The following is a 21160-nucleotide window of genomic DNA, read 5'->3' as shown; positions in this document are numbered from 1 at the left end:
GAATAAAGATTTTGATTGGCTAAATGTTTCAAAAACGCGGGAAGTAACTCACGTGCGATCACTAAGAAGGTTTGCGAGAATGGTGTGATGTTTTGGACAGTTTAATGGCATATTTTAACACCTAAAGACAACTATAAAACAAGAAGGACACATTCCTGAAAGGTATGAGATTGTTTTGTTCCTTTTGTGATGTACTTAGCTTTTATTGATGCATATTAAAAAGAAATGTGGTAAAAAATTAACGATAGACAGCAACCGGTGATAAAAGTCGACGAAGTACAGTACTTCAAGTAGCAATTTTATTGTTTGTTTCAGGCGATGTTTTCAATTTAACTTGAGCGTGAATTTTCAGTGATCTCCTATCTTCCTTTCTGGCAAATTTTCGCTACCTTTGTCAAGGGTTTAGTTTCGCAACCAACGACGTATGCAAAAGACACTAGTATTACTTTCGCAAGCAGCGATGTTGAGGAAATGAATCGTATTAACTTGGATTTGAACAGAATTGAAACCTACCTCAAATGTAAATATGACGAAGACAAAACTTCTGTCAAATCTTACAGCGAACCCTACTATCAAAATCAGTCAGTTCTTGATTAAAACTAGAAGTCTTTCTGAAAGGATTGCTTTTTGTATAAGCGGCATCCATCGTATTTCCATCGACCATTTATAATTCACTGATCTAACCCCATTTTGATTATTTTAGCGTGGTGTGGGGGTGCTGTTTAAATTGGTTCAGAAGTTGCAGTGGGTGAAATTTGATCATCAACGCCCTGTTGATAAGACGGTTGTGATGTACAAAGCTGTGAATGACACAGTTCTACATAACTGTAGTTCTGGAATATTTAATTTGTTACTTTGTTCAGCATTCCAACAACTTGTCTATGAATTAAGAGATGGTGAGTGTTGACTTGGCAAGCCACAGCTCCTTAATAATAATTGTTGTAAAAGAAGCTTTAGTTGTGGTGGGTGTGTGCAGAGGAATAGTTTGCCTCTGGATATAAGACAATCATTCTCCCTTGATGGATTTAAAGCAAAGCCAAGAGGTCATGATTACCAGAGTGAACGACAAATTATAGCTATTAGGTATTTTTCTTTGTTGAATTCACAGCCTCCTTGTGAAGCAGATTCATGGTCATTTCGTTTTCATAAATTATACAATAGTTAGTTTAATCAGTCTATTTTAACCAGTTTTTCTCACCACTGCTTTTTATATATTATCAAATAGTACTATTGGGAGAATTTGTTCCAACATCAATACATCCTTGGTGATCATTTCCTTTAATCTCATGACCTGTATGTTTTACCAAGAAGTTAAAAGGTAAAGAGAAATTCAATGGTGATCACTACTGAGACTAAAAGGGTTAACTATAGTAGCCAGGAGTCCAGTCACAGGCTCCTGCAATAGCTATATGCAGCTGAGTACAGATGAAAAAACCTTTGAATCTGTTTTGATTCTTTCAGTATAACTTACGGAATAGTGACTTCGAACCACCAAGATTTGAAACTGTAAGATTTGGTAGGAATACAATAAAATATACTGGGACCTCTCATTTGGTCGAAGTTGCCAAGACACTTAAGAATGATAGAAACTCTGACCTCGTTTAAGAGGAAAATTAGGAAAGTTGACCTTTCAACTCTTGTAAATATTTAATAGACATTTTTAGGCTTTTTAACAAATTTTGTAAATGATTACATGTATAACCTACACGCAATTTTCTTTATTTTTTTTATATTTTTTTTAGTGATTTGTATCTGGTATTTAACATATTATTTTACAGCATCCCCCATTAGCTTATAGCTAAAAACATAGACACTCAAATAAAAGTTTTCATTCATTCATTCATTCATTCCTTCCTTCGTTCATAATCGTTCGTTCGTTCGTTCGTTCGTTCGTTCGTTCGTTCGTTCGTTCGTTCATTCATTCATTCCTTTTGCTTGAGAATAGGATATGGAGGAAACACAGCCGTGTAGCAGTATACCAGACAGTGAACCACCAGATGCTCCATTTGTTGAGATCAAACAGACAATGGAATCTCAATATCAACCCCAAATTGTTCCATTTGTTGAGAGCAAGCAGAAAATGGATCCAGAAAGTGAACCACAAAATGTGGAATCACAAAATCAACCCCAAAATGTCCCATTTTTTGAGAGCAAGCAGACAGTAGAATCAAAAAATGAACCACAAAAGGTTCCATTTGTTGAGAGCAAACAAACAGTGGAATCAAGTGTTTCTACTTATCTTGAATCAGGAAGAGAAGAGCTTGGTGATGATAGCAAAGGTAATGGTCTTATTCCACCACCAACCCATGAAGCAGTGGAGACATTCGGCACTGCAAATAAACAGAGCTTTCCTTATGTTGATGCTATTACTTCTAACAAGCAAGAGAGCCAACAACATAGAATTTCAAGCTATAAGAACTTTGGTGTGGAAATGTTCAGCAGACAAACGCTTAGGAATACATTGGATTCAAAGCTAGCAAGTTTGTTCCCCACTCACTACACTGGATATTTTCAAACTTTTGGCAATCCATTAAAACTTGTTACTCCACTTGTTCAAGGAGCTATGCAGTCAGCAATGGATTGCTCCAAGAGTTTCATCCAAACTAAAGAGATGATGGACCAGATTAAGAAACTACCTGTTGCCCAGCCTTTGTCTAACCAGGTAATTAAATAGAACAAGATCCTAAAGACTGAAGGGTGGGGTTTGTGATCAGTGATATTCTAGAGACTTTAGACACACGTCAACAAAGGCAACACAATCTATATCACTTAAAAGTTACATTCATGTTCTTTACACTACTTTGTTAATAATTACACCAACTTATTCAAGTTTGTTCGCACGACCTTATAAAGGATAAAAATTCATAATTGGGACAGAATGTAAGTTCAGCAAAAGAAAGGATAGTTCACTGTCATTATTGTTCATGCGCTCTGTGAATCTTTAAATTTGGCCATTTTGCAATGCTGTTGTTTAGAGAACAACAGAACAAGACAAGGTGTCCATCAAAAATGATGATAACAATGATGTAAACCGGGTAGGATCAAGCTAACTCAAGGTTAATTAGAGTGGCCTTCAAGAGTCAAATTGGAATTTGGAAGTGTGATTTTTAGTGGAGGGAGGCAAACTGGAGAAAAACCCAGATTGAATTCGAATTTGAAAATGTTGGTTTCTGAGAAGAGGAGAAAACCAGAGTACTGGGAGAAAACCTCTTGGAACTACGATGAGAAACAACAACAAATGTCAACACTGGGAATGAAACCAAGGCTACATTGCAGGGAGATAAGTGCTCTTACCACTGCACCATCCCTGCCCTGATCAGAATGGATAATCTAATTATTTCTGATGACCAATTACAAAATTCTAAATGATTTTTATCACTCCTGATCATGATGTATCTGAAGTTATGGTTGTATTGTTCCCTATTTGAATGCCCCTTATGCTGATCAAAAGAAGTTTCCTTGGATTTGCAGCTGTTAACCTCAGTGAGAACACAGCATTCTCTATCAACTGTTGCAGCGTCATATGGTATCAGAGGTGACTTGACTGTCCCATGCTACCCGTCTTGTGCCATTGGAGTTCCCAGAACAGCCACGCCCATAACCTTCACACAGACAAAAGGACATCAGCCCTGTTTGACTGCAAGCACAGCAGTGCCCCTGACACCAGTGTGTACGATGCCCAAACCAGTATGTACTGTAGAAATGGACACACCCCTGAGAGAGTCTGATGTTCATATGGAGTCCAGCTATACCACAGATTTGCAGTTCCAAAGCATGCATAACACCTTAGCTCCATCTTCCAAAAGTCTGGCTAGAGTTGTACCAAGTGCTACATTAACTACGGATACACTACTGAGGAAGCCTGGAATTTCATGCACTGAAGTACCTACTGATTCTAAACACAGAAGCATCCATAGCATTGTAGACCCATCTCCCAGACGTGCAACACATACATGTACAGCGAGCAGTGAAGACTCAGAGCTCTCCAATGACACAACAAGCATTACAATTGTGGATGAAATAAAATTCACGGCAGCGAGTTCCTCTCAACTTGACCTATCTGCTGGACATGATACACACGCCCCAGATTTTCAGACAGGAAGAGTGAATGCCAAACAGTTTCCTCCCCGTTACTATGACATCAATTCTCTGGAAATTGGAACCTGGAAGGTGGGTTCATTTTTACGGGAAATTATTAAATACAATGCCTCTCAGAAATAAAATACAAACAGTGGTGATAAGCATATTAAACGTGCGCATTTTATATACCGGTAACTCAATGTTTCATATGCTAGTCAACATACATTTTTAAAAGTGACCGTTAAAATTTTTTACAACTATATATAATAGTGATAAGAGGTCTAGAACCGAGATTAAGAAAAACAATCTGAACAATGAATCTATAAAAGCTACAGCTTCTCACTGCAGACATAGACATTAAAAGCTGGCTTTAGTTCTTGGATAAACAAAGTTTTTTTTTTATTTTACAGTGATAATCACTTTTACCTGACGCTAAAATATCATTATGTTCCCACTTCGTTTTTTTCTGAATTGCCCTTGTTTTTAGCATAATAATTATGGCCTACAACTTACAGTACATTCATGAACACCTGGAATTTGGCTACGACTACATTTGATAAAAAATGCAAATCAGCTGAAAATTTGACATAAGCCATCCCCTTGAGGTACATGCAGTTATAATACATGCTGTATTATTCACTTAAGGATGGTGCCTACTTCTGCTACTGCGCATATGTTCCACGCATCTCGCGATGGTCCAAGTAAATCAGGTTTCTTAACGGAGGTTCCTCCTAAAACAGACATATTCTTGCACAGTTTATGACTACGCGGGAAAAGCAGATCTTGTCTAGGGTTATTGGAATCCACAAATAAAATTGGGGTTGACCAATAGCCCTTGCTGACATGGTGGCGCAGTGGTGTCAGTAGTGGTTGACGCATCCGACTTTCAATTGGACAGTTGAAGGATCTGGGGGTCATTGGTTCGAGGCCATGTTGTTCTCTTCATTGCTGTGTTGTTTCCTTAGACAAGAAACTTTGCTCCACATTGTCTCTCTTCACCCAGGTGTATAAATGGGCACCAGTGACTTACTGCTGGGGGTAACCCTGCAATGGACTAGCATTCCATCCAGGGGGGAGTAGCAATACTCCTAGTTGTTTCATGCTACAGAAACCGGGCTAAGCTCCGGCCTTGTGGGCCACTTAGGCTCTTGTGCGACTTTACTTTTAACCCTTTCACTCCCATGGGAAATGTCATATTTTTGTAAAACGGCAACTGTGAACCCCTACACCAACTAAAATACACCAATTAAAAGGTTTTATCTGGGGCATTGTATAAATCATTCCAGCTAAGACAAAGGAAGTAAGAGAAGAGAATGAAAAGTGTTTAAAACGAGAAAATATAAACCTTAAAATACATCTCACTTCTCGTATACACTGGGTATAGCCCTAAACTATAGCTTAATTTGTAGATCTCAACACATAGTTTCTTGTCAAATGGTGACTTGGTCTTAAAAGTGTAAGAGGAAAAAGTTGCAAAAAATGGAGGGGTGGTTAATCATGTCTTATGTAGGAGGGGGGTAAGATTTTATGCTTCCACTGTGCAGATCTCTCCAAGATCTGTTTGGTTTCCAAATTTGATACAAATTGACCCAATATTGGGCACATAATGACTTTTTGTGCCATATGGCACTCTTGGGAGTGAGAGGGTTAATAGCCCTTGCTAAGATCTGCATTTTCCCCATAGTCATATACCGCGCAAAAATACTTGGTATTAGTAGGCACCATCCTTAATTTGTTAATGAAAAGTGGGTAAGATGAATAGCACTAATTAAATCAATTTGACGTTTTTAATTTATTGCATTTAGTATGAGCACAAGAGGCTGCACTGCATTTCAAGACTCAAGATTATATTTACCCAGAGGTGGGTGTATATTAATTCAAACACCACAATAGAGAATGTTACCATCCCTTGCCTATGAAGATCCCTAACTAAACCATCTTGAGCATACTTACAGTTAACATAGTACTGGCCAGTTTTCTTCAGTACTAAATGTGTTATAGACAACTGCAATTGAGGAAAAAAAACTTGTTAAGAAAAATGCAAATTTTGCACATATATTTCAATCTCCCTTAATTTTTCTAAATCGCTAACTATGAACTGGGAGACTACATGTGATATACCATTTAAAAGGTATTTTCTGGAGTGTGCTATAAATCACACCAACTGAGATGGAGGAGGTCACATATTAGAGTGAGAAAAGTCCAAAACGAAAGAAGAAAAACTTTGAAAATTTTCTTATTCGTTGTACATACTGGGTATCCCCCTAAACTATAGCTTAATGTACAGCTCTCAGTGCATTGCTTGTTGTAAGATATCAACTGGACCCTTAACGTTCAAAGGAAAAAAAATCCAAAAGTTTGAGGGGTGGTAAATCAAGTCTCATATAGGAGGGGGGCATGATTTTATGCCTTCAATTTATAGATCTTTCAAAGATCTTTTGGTTGAACAAATTTCACACAAATTGACCAAATACTGAGTTCATAACTGCGTCTTGTGCCATATGGCACTCTTGGTCGGGAAAGGGTTAAGGCAAGCACTATCTAGAAAGTAACAAATGTTCACTTCCCCCTCCCCGTCACTCAATGTTGCTTTGAAGGCTGGATGATGACCCAGCCTGTTTTTCGGCCGCGAACCAACATTGATGGGGGGGGGGGGAGTGTATCAAATTTCTAGATCGACTGAAAGTTTCTTAACAGTTTTGTCCACAATTGTGGTTTTGTAGGGTTTTCAATATGGAAATGTTGGTTAATAAATATTTTATTGTAACAGAACCAAACCTTTCCTTACTTGGTACATCACATGAGAGGTGTCTTCTCTGAATCAAGCATTATTTAGTAATATAACATTCTTATCCACCTCATTAATTGCTGTTGTAGGAAATTTGTGTACGAGTTCCAGGTCAATGCAAATGAGGTATCTGTTGAGAACAGTCAGGTATCTCCAGCTGTCAACAACAAACAGATGGCTTGCATAGAAATCCCTTTCAGAACAGTGGTTGGCATCAATGTATCAAGGACTCTCCCAGCTGAAGTTGTCATAGAAGTCGACACAGTGCCTGCAATGTGGCTGGGAACACAAATAGTGAGGCAAAGATCCCACGGAGTTTACACCAAGAATCAATACAACACTCTATGCTCAGTGGACTTGACTGGAGGCCAACTGTCTAAAGTTCCATATCACAAGGTTTGTGCAATAAGCAATAATGATATTATAATAATAATAATAATTTGTGGACCAACTGATCATTTCTCATCATTATTAAGAATGTATTATTCAAAGTGACACAGGCATACTTGGAAAAAAATCCGACTACTCCTATCAGGAGTCGAACCTAAGACCTTCTGATTACTAGTTCGGATGCTCTACCGCTGAGCTACAGGAGACTTGTGGGAGCTAAGGCCATTAAACTAGGTTCATTATTTCTATGTTACAATGTTCCTCATTTCTCATTTTGTTATCACCATCTTATTATACAGGGGGGGGGGGGGGGGGGGGTGGGAGCAGATTACAATGAAGGGGGTTAGAACCCCCACTGTAAGGAGTTAATTAAGTGAGACGGCATGGACTGGACGTAATGGGAGTCTAATCTACAACTTTTGTCGTGCACAAATCAGTAAATGAAGGAAGTTGCACACAATGTTTGGCTCAAACAAACAATGCTTTGCACTAAATCAATCAGTTTAGACACATAATTTACAAATAAATCGCAAATCCTTAACAATGATAATTAGGAAAACTGTAAATTCATAGTGATGTGTTCACCTGGTTCTCACGTGTCTCAATTTTCGACTATCAATAACTTGAGAACAAGAGGACAACAAACAACTAAACACTAAAGTTATGAAAATACCTAATCTTTAATTAAAACTAAAATTAACATGATGTCATTAGCCTATTAATTTCATGCAAAAACTACTAAGAATTTAACTCAACACTAAAAAGAAAGATCACACTTTCCTTAACCAGTAACATATTTAAAACAATAATTGAGTTGGAGGGATCAGACTTGTAGTGAACTTAGGTTAAATTGAATGCTGAGTTTATATGCAACTTACATTTGTATATACTAACATTACCATGTATTAATAATTAAAAGGTTTCTAGACTTACAAAAAAAATTATTGCATGTTACATTTGATACTATTCTGAAACTTTTCTGTATCTCATTAATATCATTCTTATCTTTCTTATATTATTTTCAGTTAACCATCTCATCAACAGCAATCATCACCCAGCTCATGAAATTTGATCCAAGGTTTTCAGCTCTTCTGAGAATCCCCATCAAGTTTGATGCCAGCAAAGCACCACCAAGACCCATCAAGAGGCTTTCTCCAGTGATACCTACAAAGCGAAAAAGATCCCAAGTAGATCAGGAGTCAAGCACAGCTGTACCACAAGGACATGGTATAATGAAATGCTTGTGTATTATAAACATTTATTTCAATGTCAAAATTATATCTCATTTATCCCTTCCTCTTGGGGCTTGATTTTCAGGCATAATTTACCACACTGTGTGGGGAACTTTGGCAGACTGCTTGTGGTGCAGTTTACAATAATATATTAATGAAGTTATGAGTTATGAATGCCCCCTTATTTGAAGTTATGTGAATTTGAGATAGACACTAGTGGTGGTCACTGCCAGAGATTTGTTACTTCCCTAGTGGTTCTTTTACGTCCCACAGAGTCAGATTAAAGTACTGTGAGACGAAGCCTACGGTTTTCCATCCTTTCATCCGAGTATGGCCCTTGGCCACAGGACTCAAGACCTTGGGCACAGTTTGTCCCTATTATTATGGCCCCCCGCCAGTGAATGGCATATATTTATCAATAAAGATTAAAGATTTCAACAAGTCAATCAGCTATGTTCTGAAAATTTGAGGTTTACTGAACATTTTTAAAAAGGAGTTTGAGTAATAAGTGCAGCTTATCTTCCAGTTTTATGTGACAAGATAACTTTCTCATGTCTGACTATATTGACATAATTTTCAACACATACAAAACGAAATGAAACAGATCTTTGCAGACAAACTCACATGGTACTAGTGTTTTAATAAAAAAGGCAATTATTATGAAATTGTATAAATAATATACTAATTTCTCATGATTATAATTTGCAAGATCTGGAAGCAAAACCCAAATGCCTTCCATGGATGCAGTCCAATATATCCTCTTCAGATAAGTGTGCCTGCACGTCAGGTTGTACCACAAGGCGATGCAACTGTGTTAAGGAAGTTCGCAAGTGTCGGGGGTGTAGATGTGATCACCCTTGCAAGAACCCACTAAATATCCTGGAGGAATTTGAAGTGGATTTAGCAGAAGCTAAGAATGACCGCTGTCTTATGCAGTCATTACCCAAGGTAGACTTACAGGCAATTAATCAAGGTTATGATTTATTTTGTTGTCGTGATCTAGAATGGACTGAAGAGTGTTTTATTTATTGCTGTAAATGGTTTGATCCCAGGAGTCACGTCTTAAGGGTGGTGCCTAGTTTTGTTACTGCATATACATTCTGCGCATCTGGAGATACTTGGGTTTCCTATGGTATACCTGCCAACTTTTTCTGAGATATAGGCGTGAGATTTTTATCCTGGGAGTACTGGGATTTTTGAAGACGACACGATCATTTCCGAAGATTCCCGAAGAAGTCCGAAGTATTCCCAAGAAGTCCGAAGTCTTCCGAAGAAGTCTGAAGTCTTCCGAAGACGTCCAAAGTCTTAAAATGCGTATAAACGCGAGCTCGCTCCCAGTGCTTTTCACCTTCGAATATCAGAGATCGCGAGGAAGATATTGTCATTTATTCATTTTACACATGGTTTTTAACTCGTGAATGCGCGCATGCGCAATGAACGAGTTATAGCGATAGCTGACTCTCGACTTGGTCGGTCGATCAGTCGATCAGTCGGTTTTGTCGTTAACTTTCGGGCGTGCGCAGTGAATGAGTTTTAAATTCAATTAGTGGAAAAAAACACGCGAACATTTGTTGTTCATGGCGCATCAGGAAATTCTTATTCAATATGTAGAGAATAATTTGACGATCATTTAGTGCAAGAATGGCGATTTTTCGTTCAATCTGAGCAAAGTTTCAAGTTTTTTCAGTTTTTCAGAAAGTCCGGGGACGTAAACTCAATTAGTGAAAAAAAAAAAAAACGTGAAAATTTGTTTAACGACGCGTCAGAATTCTCTCATTCATTCTGTAGAGAATAATTTGACAATCATTTTAGTGTAAGAATGGGGATTTTTCGTTGAATCTGAGCAAAGTTATAGGATTTTTTCGTTTTTTTCTACGAAATGCGGTTTCTTTCAAGAATTAAAAATAATTTAATTTAAAAATAATTTAATTAAAAAATAATTTAATTTGTCAGTTTTCACGCGGAAGCGGAACGTGCCATGTCAAGCATCATTGACGTCGTAAACAAAATTATGCAAATTTCTGGTGAAATGAACACTTTTAAGATCTTGTCAGCTTTCATAGAGGTTTCAAAGGGAAAAAATGTTTCATTTTCGAAATTTACAACTGGTAATTTATGGGAAAGCAAAAGGACGCGGTCGATAAATAATTCTTATTTAGCAAGAGCTTGTCATAGTTCATTATTTTTACTTGAGGATTGCGTGGACTGAACTCCAAAGGAAAAATTTCACGCATTTATGTCGGGCATGAATCGTAATGCGATACTTTGTTGAACATATTTCCCTTTGTGAGATCGGCTTGCCCTACAGTAATTTTGTAATTTTAATTCCCAAAAAAACTTCACTTGCCCATCGGGCAAGTGATGGTTAGAATCCACTAGCTCGATCGCGAAATCCAGTAGCCGCGGACTATCACACGAATTTGCATGACGTAGCTGCACATGGCGTGTTCCTATAAACTTTGAATAAAAAAAACACGTGATATTTTTTAATCGGCGCATCAGAATAATCGGCTTATTCAATCGGTACAGAATAATTTGACAATCATTTTAATAGTACAAGAATGGTCATTTTTCGTTACATAATCGGGCAAAGATATAATTTCTTTTAGCTTTTTGAGGAAGTTTCCGTAGCCGTCTAAATTGCAATTACTATGTGTCATCTGCATTCACGAGTTGGCTCACAGGAGCCTTTGATTGTTCCTTTCATGGGTCTGAGTTAACATATTTTTGGAAATTGTGTCAAGCAAGACGGCAACAACTCACATTTTTCAATCAGGCATGAGAAATTGGCCCCGCAAGCGTGAGCCGGCGTGAGACTCACGCCTTAAGCATGAGAGTTGGCAGGTATACTATGGGTGGTGCCTACTAATACAGGGATACTTTGCGCAGTTTAAAACTATACATAGAACAGAACTTAACAAGTGTTCTTGGTATCCAAAAAGAAAATTTGGGGTAACCATGCATTTTTCAGAGATAATAAAGCTTCAAATTGGAAAAAAACGCCATACATTCCTTTATATTTTACAGCATTTTTAGAATTATTGTTGCTTAATTATCTCTAAAAAATGCGTGGTTACCCCCCATTGTCTTTTTGGATTTCAATAGCCCTTGCTAAAATCTGCTTTTCCCACATAGTCATAAACTGGGCAAAAATACTTTCAATTGGTATTAGTAGGCACCGTCCTTAAGTACGTAATTTAACGATCATCTGGGTGACATTGAGTAACGTTTCGACAACCAGAGCGGGAGTCATCCATTTACAATTGAACCACAGAATTTACCAGGACTCTGCCAAGTGTACAGTTATATCTACAGTATGAATTACTCAACTGTTACCATGCAACAAGGACCTGCACATTACAAACAACTTGTCAATAACATCAGCAAAACAGACAAACAAGTGACAACAATGACTAATTTTACTATGTTATAGAGCAACAGACTTTTGACTTACATAAGACCAATTGAAATGCATTCACTAATCACTTTTTACAGTCTTCACAGCCAATAACATCACGGCTCAACTGACAAACGACCAATAACATCTCAACTTCATTGACCAATCAGGTAAATAACCAGAGACATGTATACCATTCTACTGATGCTCCACAATTTACTTGAATGATGGCTTCCACTCAAGTTGTCTATACTTTGGTCAGTGTCAACTCAAGTAGTATAATATTTTAAAATAAAATGTTCTTGAAGCAAAATGTAACAAGGACCTTTAAAAATCAGTTTACAACAGGAATCATCTTGATCCACACTACTTCTTTTCAGATTTATGACTTACGCACCTTGCTTCGGGAGAAATCAGTTCCAACCCCATGTTGTGGAAAACTTCTTCCTCTGAAGAGCTGCTGTGTTGGTATAGTTGAGTGCCCAGAGTGTGAGTGTGAGTGCCGTTACTCATGGTGTTTTGGTGACCTGTGTGACGAAGACAATCGGCCTCGTAATCACTGTGAAATCTGCCAGACATGCAGAGACTACAGGGATCAACACTGTTCTGTAAGCAATACTATTGATAAATAAATTGATTCATTAAATTTTGTGTATGAGTGCTTCTCAGCTTACATGTGTCACATTTATTTTAATTAGTAGTTATGTTTCCAGATCACCTGCAAGTCTGAACAGAGGTTCTAGTCTTTGAGACATTCACTAGTTAACGAGAGTTGTACAGAATTGGTTGTTGCTCTACAGAAGGCTGTATAACAAATATTGAAGAGCTCGGAGCATAACCAACCTATGTCACATTTCATATTGCTCTTTGTTGTTTTAGCTCAGATACACTGGAGTTTTTGCATGTGGCGTTGAATTCCTTCAGGAAACGTTGCTCCAATGTTTTATCCACTGCTTTGCTCTTCATTTGCAATAATTATTAAAAAACTATGATTATGGGCAAGATTTCCCTGCTTTTTTTCACAAAATGAATTCAGTGCAAAGCAACAGATGAAATATTGGATAAACGAATGTTTCCTGAAGGAATTCTCTACTAGGCCACATGCAAAATCTCCAGTGAATCTGAGCTAAAACAAGAAAAGGCAATCTGAAGTGTCACATGGGTTGGTCATGCACTCAGAGCCCTTCAGTTAGCATCCCGTTTGAACATAACCTCTAAGGCTACAAGCTCCACTGATCGCCATAATTTAATCTGACTGTTACATTGTGTTTTTACTTTGCAGCGTTGCAACAGATGTTACTTTGCCGGATCTTATGGTTTTGCGTGTCCCTGTCGTAGCAGTACTAGCTACATATAAGGCAACAGTACACCAGATTCACGTTTTTCTAGACTGGAGTTGTAAACTGTCATTACCACTACACTGACATTCATCACAAGATTCCTGTTGTGGTTCACAAGTTCATTTTGCTTGTTTGATGTCTGTCCAAGTTCATGGTTGTTCTTCATATTTAAATATTAAGAGTTGATCATTAGTTCAAGTTTTGTTTTGAGGCCAATATGAATTAGAGTCTTCATTTCAAGAAAGTTCTGCAGACTGCACTGTCTTAAGCTAATTAGTGTGGAAAGAGATTAATGCCTAATTAGGAATAGATTAAGTTTAATAAGGCAGACTTAGTATTAAGCCTATTAAGCCTCTTGTCTTTCTATATCTCTAATCTCGAGAAAGTTCTGCAGACTGCAGTCTTCAGCTAAAGTAAATGTGTAAAGAGATCAATCAATAGATTAAGTTTAAGACAGACTTGATATATTTTAAAAGCTTCATGGTGTTGTCCCTATGAATATGGTATTCTCTATCTCTGTTATCTGCGGTCTGCGTGCGTTCTACTGCAATGATGGCAGGTTGCGTGATACATAGATAAGATCTATGTGTGGAGGGGAGTGAATTTTTTACAATGGCTGAGCTGAGGTTGATTTCATATTAGTTCATTTTGCTAAGGAAGATATGTGCACGTAGGGATTTAAAACAAGTGGAGGCTTCAAGAAATGTTCATTTGGAGGCTGATTGAAAAAAATAATAAAAAGTTACAAAACAAAAGTTTTGGACTGTTACGGTTATCCTCAATTTCATGAAGTTGATTGCTAAGGGAGAGAGGTGTGACCAGAATTTTAACAAATATACCCATTTTAGCAAATATTAAGTCTAGTTTGGGTTACATAATTATCAAATTATGCGATTCGGTAAAATAAATACCTGAAAATATTTTGAGCACGTATTAAAGTTAGCTCAGGTACATGTAAGCCTCATGTAACTTTGTATACTGTTGTTGTAACTGGAAGTTTTCCTACTATTAAGAATACTCACATGAAGGAAGTTACTGAAGGCCGTTTGTCATTCCTAAAATCAGCTCCAGAGCTCGTAGACTCTTGTCCTTCTGCTGCAAGATTATGTTCACTCCATTGGAAATTCAAAATTTACAAAATAAGGCGCCGCAATCTCACCATCTGTTTACCTTCATGTATGCTTTGAATGAAATGTAACCTTTTACACGAGGAAACAAAAACGTACTTTTCACTTGAAAGTCAAACTGCATGGTACGCGAATTTAGACTTAAAAAAATTGCGGCAACGTTGATCAAAAGTCGGTGTAATCCATTTTTTAGCACTTTTCTGTCTCCGAATTTATGTTACGTTTGAGTTTATTGTCACGCAACGCTCAGGAAGGACGAGAAACGTTGCGTGACGAACCAGAAAATGGTACCGGCTATACCTCGTTTATTGCGCATTTTCTTTGGTGTTCTTGTTGTGATTACTTCTTGAGCTGAGCTACTTAGCAGAGTCGGGATGGTAGTGGAGATGGGTAGGGCAGTATACCACAAGTAAAGGAGATCAGCCAAGGCTAATGTACATGTTTCAATTTATTGGCCCGATTAGTAGGATCCTTCGCATGAGCGAATTTACACGTTACAATTTGTCGGCCGATTTCTTCTTCTTCCGCAAGAAGAAACAATCCTGGAAACGAAGGGTCAGTTATTAAAAGACAGTTTAGACGGTGTTTTATAACAAAACCACGTTCTCAGCCGTTTTCAATTTTGCCACCAACCATATCTAAACATGGTGGGTACTTCATATATGGTAATTATAATGTCCTCACTTTATTTTTGGTAAGTATGTACCCAAATTCTTCAAAAAAAAATTTGGGTACATACTTACCAACAAATAAAAAGTGAGGACATAATAATTACCATATATGAGGTACCTACTCTAAACATTGGCTGCTGCTGATGACGGCAGCAAGAAGGCTTGCATCCCAGACAAGAAAGCGCTTTATCTCTGACTTAAATAAAACACTTATAAACAGATTTGGAGACCTACGGATTGTCTTAAAGTGCCCCTGGGACGAAAATTTCATTTCCCATCTTTTTGCATTTTCGTGTAGAATATGACCTTCTTACTCATGTTACCAAATTTCAATCCTTTACGGCGATTGGAAGTATTTTTTATTTTAGCTTTTTATTCGAGATTTCACGGCCGCCATTACTTGGCCTTGTTCCGGAAGTTAAGGCTCAAATTACAGGAAGTGACTTCATTGGCTCAACACGAAAAATTCCACATGGCTAATTTTCATATGGATTCTACTTTATAAACTGTATTCTGCTGTTGCGAACTAAATAACAGCAGAATACAGTTTATGAAGTAGAATCCATATGAAAATTAGCCATGTGGAATTTTTCGTGTTGAGCTAATGACGTCACTTCCTGTAATTTGAGCTAAGCGGCCGTGTTAAGTTCCGGAACAAGGCCAAGTAATGGCGGCCGTGAAATCTCGAATAAAAAGCTAAAAAAAATACTGCCAATCGCCGTAAAGGATTGAAATTTGGTAACATGAGTAAAAAGGTCATATTCTACACGAAAATGCAAAAAGATGGAAAATGAAATTTTCGTCCCAGGGGCACTTTAAGCCACGGACTAAGGTAGACTTTGTTTAAATAACTGGCGCGAAGAGTTTTACGTGACGGTGATACTTACAGCATGGATAGTGTAGTTAGCAGGAGCAACTTAGGCAACGAAACTTCCGAGGTTAAAAACAGAAATAAAGATCATTTCTTACTTTGTTTGCTTGAGCCTACCGATTTTACGGCAATACAGCCGGCATTTCAACTTGAAGGTCTCTATTTCAACTCAAATATAGGATTGGTTGCCTATGACCAGGTCAAGCGCAGAAAGGTCAAGCATCTCGCTCTTACAATCAAGACTCACATTGTATTTTATTCGAGGTCACCACAACAAGCCAGACTTAACAAGTACCAGTGCTTTACACAAGTTATCACTTTTCTTAGCAGAGCATAAGCGATCAGGCCTGGAGTGGGGAAGGGGGAGGAGTGGTAGGGGAGGGCCACTACCTCGTTTGGCAACCTCAAAATCTCAGGATTTAGCAGAACGTGCATTAGAGCAGAAATGAATTAAGTACGGCGCATGGCCGGTAGGGAGTCTAAACCGCTCCTCAGTACAGTAGCCTTAAAGAGGGTCAGAAGATGCACTCGGATTTTTTTTCCGAGCAGGCCTGTGTCACTTATTGAATAATACATCATTCTCATTTGTTCACTCCAGGCTTAAAATATTCAATCAAATTTATTCCATTGCGCATATGCCACACATGACATTCCAATCCTAGCAGTTAGCAGAATGTTGGTCCCATGAACCTAGTTTAATAGCCTTAGCTTCCACGAGTCTCCTGTAGCTCATTGGTAGAGCATCATAACTAGTTGGAAGGTCTTAGGTTCGACTCCTGATAGGAGCACTCAGATTTTTTTCCGAGTATGCCTGTGTCACTTATTGAATAATACATCATTCTCAAGACGTCTTAAGTAAGACACACTTGATAGGCCAAATAGCATGGTCAAGTACCCACCCCCCCCCCCCAGCCCCCTCCCCACTGGTTTTTCTTTCCCATGTTCTCACACGGTCAAATCTCAAAGCGCATGCGCATATGTCCAAGTCTCCTCGCAATCTAGTTGATAGACTTTCTCAAAGTCAAATCAAGTCCAACAAAGACAGCATGTGGAAAGCTGGAGAAGCATTTTTAATTTCCAAAGGCAAGACTCTTGAACCCTATGGGATGAACTGACGCGATGAAACTCAATCTGTCTATATCTCTATTTTTATCAGGGCTTCTGTACGCGTTTCTGCTTTCTATGTTTATCAACCAATCATATCTCAACTTTTCATTTGTATCATCTTTAAATATTGTAACCGTTTATTTCCAATTTTTACTTAGCTTTTTGCCGCCCCTGAAGAAGGTCAGTTTTGTCTAACCGAAATATTGGGTAATAAAATTATTTTAGCTGTCCGATCAGCCTTGCATTTGATTTTACGTTTTATTCAACCTTTGCTGATCCTGATCTACACAAAGATCCGACTACACTTTGCTACTGTTTGTACAAGTGGGGTCCTTGATGTTACCTTTCTCAAAGTCCGGCGCTCGCAGACGATCGCTTTTCGCACTCCCTGAGCTCGACTTGTAAGCAAATCTATCTAGTTGGGTACGTGAGTCATTTGATTATATGGTCTTATATCTGTATAGATGCTTGCGCGTTATAAAACTTTAAAATTATTATCATTATCATCACATCGGACATTCATGCTGTTCATCTACATTCTTCTGCTCTGTTCACAGCAGTTAGGACTTCTGCTTTATCTAAAGTACCCTGGGAGACTAAAAGTAAGCGCACAAGGCAGTAAGCGCTTCCTACTTTCACACGTGAAACTCGCACTCCTCAACATTGAAATAAAAAGTGAAACAGCTTACAAACGGAGCAGCAACTTTAACAAGCGATAACGGATTTGCTAGAGTGGAAACGGAAGTTCATATCGTAGTTTTCCAATGCTGACCATTTGTTCTTAATCATTGTAATGACGCAATCGCGCTTGGAAATGTACTTAACATCATTTAACCGCGATGAGCGTCCCTGGTAAAGTCCAATATGCTGTACTGAGCTCGAGTGGATTCACTTAGCGCTATTTAACCCATATGCGATTTTAAAGACATTTCGCAATAGACGAACGTGATGAAAAACACGTTCATCTAACGTGAAATGATCTCCCTAAATTGACGTCCAAACAAACTCCAAAGTCTATAAAGTATAGATAACCAGTAAAACATCTCGATTTTAGTACTATTTTTTTTCGCGTTTTTCCGCCTTGTATCTGCCAATAATTGACACTCCGTGAAAGCATGTCGTTTAATAGCCCGCGAGCAAGCTCTCCCTGGTGGGGGGAGGGGGCTTGATCGCAGGCTAGTCGTTTAAGATAATGTTGCACACGGCTCGGAAGCGACAGATGCCACCGCAATTTAGCTCTGGTTTCCGTAGTATCAAGCAAACTAGCAGCCTGCGAGTGAGTTCTTGGGGGGAGGGGAGCTTGCTCGCAGGCTAGCAAACTAGGAGCATCTGACTCCATCCCCTCCTCACCCCCCCCCCCCCCCCTCCTCGCTTGGATGCGATCGGCTAGACCGACTGCATGGTTTACTCCAAATACTTGTCGGATTTTCCTAATGATTAGCCGTTAACGTTTCGTATTTATTAACCTGGATAGAAAAAGACTATGAGGAGCGAAGTTCTTGCGCAAAGAAACAACACGATGCGACGCAGCGATACGCGCCTCGAACCATCAATCTTCCGACATTGTGATCGACAAAATCAAGCAAACCATCACTGAACGTTGGATGAACTGCACACGGAAACCCTCCAGTTTATGTCAGTGAAAATTTGTACAAGAAGGCCTAAATCACTTAAGAAATTCGGAAGAAAAGAACAGGTTTACGGCCCAACGATCAACCGATGAAATGATGGAATAACCGATCGAGCTAGTAAATTTCCCCTCAAATGCTATAACTCGTTAATTGCGCATGAGTAATTCATGAGTTAAAAACTAGCTATTTCTTTGGTTTTCTGTCACCCCAAAATTTTAGTAATATCACTCATTTGGTTTTCATACCGAAGTAACACTAGCTAGGATTTCTGGAGAGCCAACTGACCAACCTGTAAATTCGAGAGCTAAGGAACTGGCCCCGGTAGTTCAAAGAGCGGATAACTTTATCCAGTGGATAGAGCCTGTTATCCGCATTTTGAACAACCGGGGCCTATTCCGTAGAATTTTCTGCGCTTTAAAAATTCAGCGCTAAAGAATCCTTACAGATCAATTGTGTTAGCGTGCACAAACACCCCTTTTAGTAATGCTCGAAAAATATCTTGCAAAACAGAAAACTGCATTTGGAGCATTTCTTAGTTAAATATTCATCGTTCGCTGCCCTCGAACTGTAATAACCACTACATTAACTCGCTCTCACAAAACACGACTTATACACAACTTTATTTAGCGTTTATACGCTAACCACCTTCCGCTGAACAAAATTGGAACAAACTCTCCAACAATACTTTTGCTTCAATTCATAGCATTTTTTTATTTTCCGTTTGCCAGTGGTAAGCGTACAATATCTGTAACTCAAAATTGTATAGTTTCATTTCTCAAACAAAAGATTCAAGGCAATTTAGCGTGTCCAAGCTAGTTTATTCTAACGCGAATATCAGACGGAAGTACGTAAGTACATTAATCAAAACTGTTAACTAATTGAACCCATTAACTACTAATTGAATTTTCCTCAAGAGACACTTCTATAGATCTTGTTCAATATCGCTTTAATGCAAAGCAAATAGAAAACCGAATTTATAACTAGCCAAGTTGTAAAGATGCAACAGACCAAATGAGCTAAGTTGAGTAACCCGCCATAAACTTTCAAACGTTTTTTTTTCTTCTTTAATAAGGGGGCTAGTATAATCTATACAAAAGTATCCCAAGCTCACTCAGTTTTGACGAGTCGTACTGAATGGCACGTGATCCCGCACGTGACGCTTAAGGATTCTCCAGTTGTCCCCAGTTTCTCTCCTCCAGGACTCTTCCATTGATTCCATACATTTTTTTTATAAGAACGTCTAATTTCAGGGTTGAGGCTGAACTTTATTATTTTATTTGGCAATTTGAGCCTGAAAAGTTCTCAAGATGTTCTTAAGTTACCTGTTATAGTATTTCAATAAATCTATGCGGACGTGCCAAGACACCTATCAGAGAGCAATATGTGCCGTAATGTGGAGTCAAGTTGCCAGTGACACGCTGTGTTGCGCGGCTTACATGTGCTCTAGTGCTGGGTACAAGATGTCGCGGCAGCCAACTCTCGGTAAATTTGGTTTTACGAATAGTATCGACCACAGAGGTTCGCAACGTGACTGATTAAGTTACCAGATTTTGCGGCAAAAATGCAGAAAACCATCATGTGGAGCGAGTGTAATAAAAACAAAATAGTGTAATAAAAATGTCAAATAGCTGACTCTCAGCATGGCTAATGTTCTTAGTATGTTCTTAAATTTTAGTTAAAGTAGCACTTTCATAGAGATTTTGCTGTATGTTGGTCGAACCTGCTAAAATATTTAACAAAAGACCTCTTCACTAACATGAAATTGCTCTTAGAGCAATTCAATCAATTTAATCAATTTTTAGCAATTTCTCCAAAATATACTCAGAAGGGACTTGAAAAAATTATAAATCTCCATCTTGATGTTAATTTCAGTTCAAAATAACACTAATTTAGCGAATGTGCGCTCTGAGCTTAATTTGTTTAACCATGAGTTATTTTATACTGACATACAAAAATTTAATAGTTCAGTCTCGTTCTCGAAAAGTTATTCACGTCAGTATTTCTATAGAAACAAGGAAAAATATTTCTATTTCCTGAATAATCCACTGCCTCGCTGGCGCCCATAATGGCACCCTTTTGGCGCCCGAGCAAAACTCACTCAGGTCAAAATGACCTTATGTAACTATTCTCTCATGAGAGCAATATCGCTTCCTTAGAGTATTACTGTTTCAAATTCTTGCGTTTGATAACATTTGTCTTCGTCATAAGCAAAGTATCTTTGAACGTAACTGTATTTTAAGTTATTTCAGATTCATTGTATATGTTCTAGGTTTTTCTTTCCTTCGAAAATGCTTCTTTATTAAAACAGTAAGGCATTTTAATCCACCAAACCAGCCCAAATTTGGATTAAATTTGTCTTGTCAAACGTAATTAAAACTAATTAATCATGTCTTAACTAATTCTGGCTAATAAAGATATTTGTATTCCTACTTAAAAACCTTAGAGACACTACACGAATGGCAAGTTGAAGTATTAAGGACTCGTTTACTCTTTAACACTGGCGATCAAAATATCAGCTTGAAAACT

General features: G+C 38.2%; 1 protein-coding gene and 1 long non-coding RNA gene across 4 annotated transcripts; one reads left to right on the top strand and one right to left on the bottom strand.

Moving 5' to 3' along the window:
• Positions 1-11: 11 nt before the first annotated feature.
• Positions 12-14182, top strand: LOC146481822 (uncharacterized). 3 transcript variants are annotated; one of them, XM_085107863.1, is made up of 10 exons: positions 12-162; positions 1946-2279; positions 2559-2662; positions 3472-4170; positions 5886-5941; positions 6958-7264; positions 8284-8485; positions 9200-9438; positions 12268-12495; positions 13170-14182. In XM_085107863.1, the coding sequence occupies exons 2-10, from the start codon at positions 1949-1951 to the stop codon at positions 13242-13244; spliced, it is 2241 nt and encodes a 746-aa protein (XP_084963989.1). In that variant the 5' UTR covers positions 12-162; positions 1946-1948; the 3' UTR covers positions 13245-14182. The 3 variants fall into 3 exon arrangements, with proteins under 3 accessions (XP_084963989.1, XP_084963987.1, XP_084963988.1); XM_085107861.1 differs by having other exon boundaries at positions 1946-2662; XM_085107862.1 differs by having other exon boundaries at positions 56-162; positions 1941-2662.
• LOC146481821 (uncharacterized) lies at positions 9473-14573 on the bottom strand. Its single transcript, XR_014864337.1, has 3 exons — positions 14250-14573; positions 12285-12414; positions 9473-9489 (listed from the first exon to the last, which is right to left on the bottom strand). It is a non-coding gene; the product is annotated as an uncharacterized LOC146481821 (long non-coding RNA).
• Positions 14574-21160: the final 6587 nt, after the last annotated feature.

This window comes from Pavona decussata, unplaced genomic scaffold (genome assembly GCF_977016875.1).
Source record: "Pavona decussata unplaced genomic scaffold, jaPavDecu1.1 SCAFFOLD_48, whole genome shotgun sequence".
Taxonomy (NCBI): Eukaryota; Metazoa; Cnidaria; class Anthozoa; order Scleractinia; family Agariciidae; genus Pavona; species Pavona decussata.
Note: the sequence above shows the minus strand (reverse complement) of the source record. Positions and strands in the feature narration are given on the sequence as shown.